The 4783-nt window shown below is 57.4% G+C and overlaps 1 protein-coding gene across 1 annotated transcript; it reads right to left on the minus strand.

The window, feature by feature from the left end:
• Positions 1-4: 4 nt before the first annotated feature.
• LOC104520237 (BCL-6 corepressor-like protein 1) lies at positions 5-4418 on the minus strand (the record flags this gene model as incomplete). Its single annotated transcript, XM_029086149.1, is given in 5 exon segments — positions 5-130; positions 428-2068; positions 2070-3005; positions 3285-3375; positions 4288-4418. Coding segments are annotated over 5 exon segments (2925 nt in total), but the record flags the coding sequence as incomplete, so codon positions are not given.
• Between the last annotated feature and the right edge of the window lie 365 nt (positions 4419-4783).

Raw genomic sequence — 4783 nt, forward strand, 5'->3', positions numbered from 1 at the left:
CCGTCTTCGCCGGCCTCCTGCGCTTACGCTTCACCCTGAGGCTGTTGTGGTCCTTCCCCGACCCCAGGCCGGCTCGGCCCTCACGTTTGCTGAGCTCATGGGGATGGGGATTGTCGTGGTGTTTTCGCCACTGTGAAGGGAGGACAAAGACTGAAGCTTGAGCTGCTGACTGATTGAGCTGGAGAAGCAAAGGAGAAGGGATAAAAAGCTGCCCCACACTCAGCACACTGGTGCCCTCCAGTGTTTTTGACACCCCTGATCCATTTTTGCTCTCGAGAACCTGCAGACATTAATCCAGTGCCAGCTAATCCCAAAGAGCAGGGGTGGAACACCCTGTGCACTCAGCTGCCCACCCCTGTGACGGCTCCATCCTCACTCCCAACCTCACCTTGACCACAACCCACCAGTCCCAGCGTGTCCCACCCACCTTCCGACCATGCACGCTCCGGCTCCCCGATTTGCTGGGGGATTCCTGGCCATCCTGGCCTTGGCACTTCAATCTCTTGTGGGTCTGCCTGGTGTCCCCATCGTGCTGCCTCTTGGACTTGCAGCGCACGTTGCCCTCTTGCTTGATTTGGCCTCCTCCTTTGAGCTTGAGCTCGGCAAAGGCTTGGGGAGCAGTCCCAGCCCGCAGGCAAGTGACAGGAGTAAATGATGTGTCACACTCCACTCGCTCCTTCTTCACCTTGCACAGATCCACCTGACGCACGCACTGCAGGGGTTCTGCAGCCGGTGGATCCGGGGAGCCTTCACAGCCCAGCTCCTTGTGTTGACCCTCCATGGGGACAGTGGACACCTCTGAAATCACCCGTGGGTTCTGCTGCCCAGCCACGGGTAGATCATGCGACAAATATGCCGCCAACACTTGGTTTTTAGGCTTTGCATCCAACTGTTTGAGGTTACAGCTCCCCTGGGGAGCTTCAGTCTGTGTGTTGCTCTCCTTACTGGAGTCAACCTCTGGTTGATCACCCTCTTGACTCTTCTGAGGGTTGTCCACTTTCCCCTTCCCTCCTTTCACATCCAAAGCACTGGTCTGAAGAGATGAACCTGCATCCAACGGGATTGGATTGGGTGGTTCCTCGTAGAGCTTGGGTAAGGCCCGACAGGTCTTGCTCTTGGCTGCAGTTTCCCGTTCCTGAGGTGGGAGCCTGGGCAGCCCCTCTGGCAGGCTCTGGGCGGCTGTGTTGGACTCTGTGGGCTGCACGCTCGGGAATGTCGGGAGCTCACCTGCACCAGTTGGCTTGCAGGAGCTGTTCTGGTTTGAGGGCAGTTGCCCTGTTGTGGAGATACCGATTGAAAGCAGTGGGGTTTGGTGATAAGGAGACCAGCCAAGAGGCAGAAGCTGAGGGTTGGAAGGTTTTCCATTCACGGGGCATCGCGGGTAGACGCTTCCCTGGCCGGGATTCCAAGTGGAGATATCCTTGGACTGACACAAAGGAGCTCCTGGAGTAATTCTGCCATGAAGAAGTCTCCTGGCAGGATCTTGCTGTCCTTCTGTGCTGACCTGGTTGGCTTTCTTCCCACAACTGGGAACACCAGCGCTACGAGGCTCTCCCTGATCGATGATGGAAATGGGTTCCTGCTTGGGAAGGTGGCGTGGGTCCCTGCTGAAGCTCACACCGGGGTCCTTGCTGAGCAGCAACGAGGCAGGTACCGGGTTGGCGACGCCGACGTAGGTGCCTGGAATGGTGCTGATGAGCGTGGTGTTCTTCACCCAAGAGCCCTGCTCGCCGTTGCGCAGGAACTCGGGGAAGATGACTAAAGGAGGGGTGGTGCCGAGACACGAGGTGACGCTGCTGCCCGTAGTCTGGGCAGCTCGCTGAGACTTGGACAGGACGGTGGTGAGAAGAGCTTTGCCGCTGGTGTGCACGGGTGTGAGGATGGGCATGGGAGGTGTTTTACGTTGACTGGGTGGAGGCAGCTTCTGACGATTGGATTTGGAAGAGAGATCGAGAGGCAACTCGCTGCACTCTGGAGAGGAAACCATCTCACGTTCTAGCTGCGGAGGGGACTTCAGAGGTGAGAGGGAAGTGGCAGCTCCCGGTGCGGCGTGTTGTGGCTCGGGAGCAGGGGGCGCCGGGGGCTCTGGCGTGTGCCGCGGTGCCGGGAGAGGGAGCAGCGGTCCCGCAGGATGCTGCCAACGGAGGATGGTTGGAGGAGGAGAGGGAAGGGCCGGCAGTGGACTGAGGAGCACCCTCAGCAGCAGCCTGGGCACTGCTTCCACCTGAAGGTGAAGGGCAGCTGAGCTGATTCACCTCCACAGACACCACTTTGGTGTCTGAAGCCAAGGGTCTGGTGACGGAGAAGGTGTAAGGGTAGGAACGTAACTCTGGGGAAGCGATAATGCCCGGCAGGCAACGCTCATGTAGGTAGGAAGGTAGGACGGGGAGGGTGAGCGTGGAGGAGACTCCCAAGGTGGCTGGAAGTGTAGCCACGCTGAGGGGTTGCCCGCAGCTGGGTGGTGGGATGTACACCAACGACTGGCTCGGGCTCAGAACTGCCCCAGGTTGAAAGGACAGGGGCACTTTTTGCATAGCAGGGGCCTGAGAGGTGGGGAAACACACTCTGTTCAAAGTAAAAGTAGCAGGAGTGGAGGCAGAGGTGTTGCAGCTGGAGACGACCACAGACAATGTCCCTTCTGCCAGCACACCTTGTGCTCCTCCAGTGCTTGGGGTGGTTTTCTCCTTCCCAGGAGGCTCGGAGCAGGCTGGAGGAGCATCAGTCTGCTTGTCACCGTGAGGATCTGCAGGTGTCTGGGCAGCATCAGCACCACTGCTCTCCTGCTCTGGAGCTGTGGGGATTGTGGGCTCCTGCCCTCTGTCATCTCCCTGGCTTGGCAGAGGGCCCAGGTCACCATCTTTCACAGTCTTTCCCGCACACTCCGGGTTTGGGTTGGGATCAGGTGGTTGTTCTTCCAGTTTGGGTCCAAGCTTTTCCTCCACTTTGCCATCAGCATCCAACCCCTGGGCGCTGCTGCCACCACCGCTGACTGCTGTGAGCTCCACCTGCAATAAGGAAGGAGAGCACGTTCCCAGGAGCTCCTAAGAGCTGTTGCTGTTCCTAAGTGGTCCTAGCAAAGCAGGCAGAACCTTCTCCCAAACCCACCCCCCCAAGGACACAGAGGCAGAAGGGGCAAACAGCTCTTGCTGAACTAGAGCGTTGCTTTGCCTTACTGCACCCCTCGAGAAGAAACACATGGGACACATCAGGGTAGATGCTCTCACTGGGTCTGTTCCATCAGGGAAAGACCTTCTTGGACCCAGACACGCACGCAAGGAGCTCACCTTGGAAAGGCTGCTGCTGACACAAAACTCTTGAGACCCCAAGTGCTGGGAGCTGCTCGTTTTAGACTCCTCATCAGAAAGGGGGGCTCTCCTAGTCGAGGAACAAGACACAACATTATGAAACCCCAAGATACCCTCCCAGCATCTTAGCCCTCCCTGATCCCACATGGGAGAGCAGAGCAGCTGCCAGCCTGAGGAAACGTGCCTGCTCCAGGTAGCCAGCTCCTCATCACCACATGTTACACAGCAGGTAGTAGCCACTGCAGACTGAGGAGCAGTGAGGTGAGGAACACTGCAGTCATAGAGAATCCCAGACTGGTTTGGGTGGGAAGGGACCTTCAAGCTCATCCAGTCCCAACCCCACTGCCAGCAGCAGGGACACCTTCCACTAGACCAGGTTGCTCAAAGCCTCATCCAGCCTGGCCACAAACACTTCCAGGGATCCAGTCCTCCCCCTTGCAGAGCTCTGCCTGCTGGAGAGCACCTCTTCACACATAAACGCTTACCCTATGAGTCTGAGACATCTTTCTCCATGGCCCAGCAGCTCTGGGCACCTTCCTTACCCACAGCCATTTTGCCCCCCCTTCAGTCTCACAGAATCCCAGAATGGCCTGGATTGGAAAAGACCTTGAAGATCATCGAGTCCAACCATGAACCCAACACTGACCAGTCCCCGACTAACCCATGTCCCTCAGCACTGTGTCTACACGACTCTTCAATCCCTCCAGGGATGGGGACTCCACCACTGCCCTGGGCAACCCCTTCCAATGCCTCAGAACCCTTTCAGCAAAGAAATTCTTCCTCACATCCCATCTCAACTGCCCTGGCCACAACTGGAGCCCATTTCCTCTTGTCCTGTCCCTTGGGCCTTGGTTGGACAGACCCACCCCCACCTCTCTCCACCCTCCTCCAAGGGAGTTGTGAAGAGTGAGATGACAACCACACATTTCCAGCCCCATCCTCTTCTGAGCTCCATCCTGCTTGTCTCTTCTTCCACAGGTACCTCTTCATTCCTGTTCCTCCACCTCCCAGCCACTCACACTCCCTGCCCTGGGACTCCTCAGCCCTCCTCTCCTCCATCCTGAGGTGAAGATCTCCTCCAGCATCAGAGCTCTTCAGGCTCCAGCTGCCCATGATGGACACCCCGGAGTGTGCAATGTCCTGCCAGCCTGCACATTTGACCCTTTCCCTTTGGAAAACAGTTCTCGAGGGGATTCAGGATCGTGATCCCCATGGAAAGGGGATGCACTGAGGAGAGCTGCCCTTGGGATCTACGAGGAGACCGGAGAGGAGCCAGCGCCGGCGTGCTCAGAGCCCTTCCTGGGACACTCCTGTCCCCGACAGCATTTACCCGGTGACAATTCCCTGGTCTTTAAGGGGTTTTTTCTTAAGAGAAGCTGCTGGAATCAGGATAAAACAGCTCAAGTTTAATTTCTGCTGAGGATGGGTTTGCTCCTCAGGCTTTTAAGATACGGGAACAGACACAAGCTTCCTCCTCA

This window comes from Antrostomus carolinensis, unplaced genomic scaffold, assembly GCF_000700745.2.
Source record: "Antrostomus carolinensis isolate BGI_N321 unplaced genomic scaffold, ASM70074v2 scaffold27027, whole genome shotgun sequence".
NCBI lineage: Eukaryota > Metazoa > Chordata > Aves > Caprimulgiformes > Caprimulgidae > Antrostomus > Antrostomus carolinensis.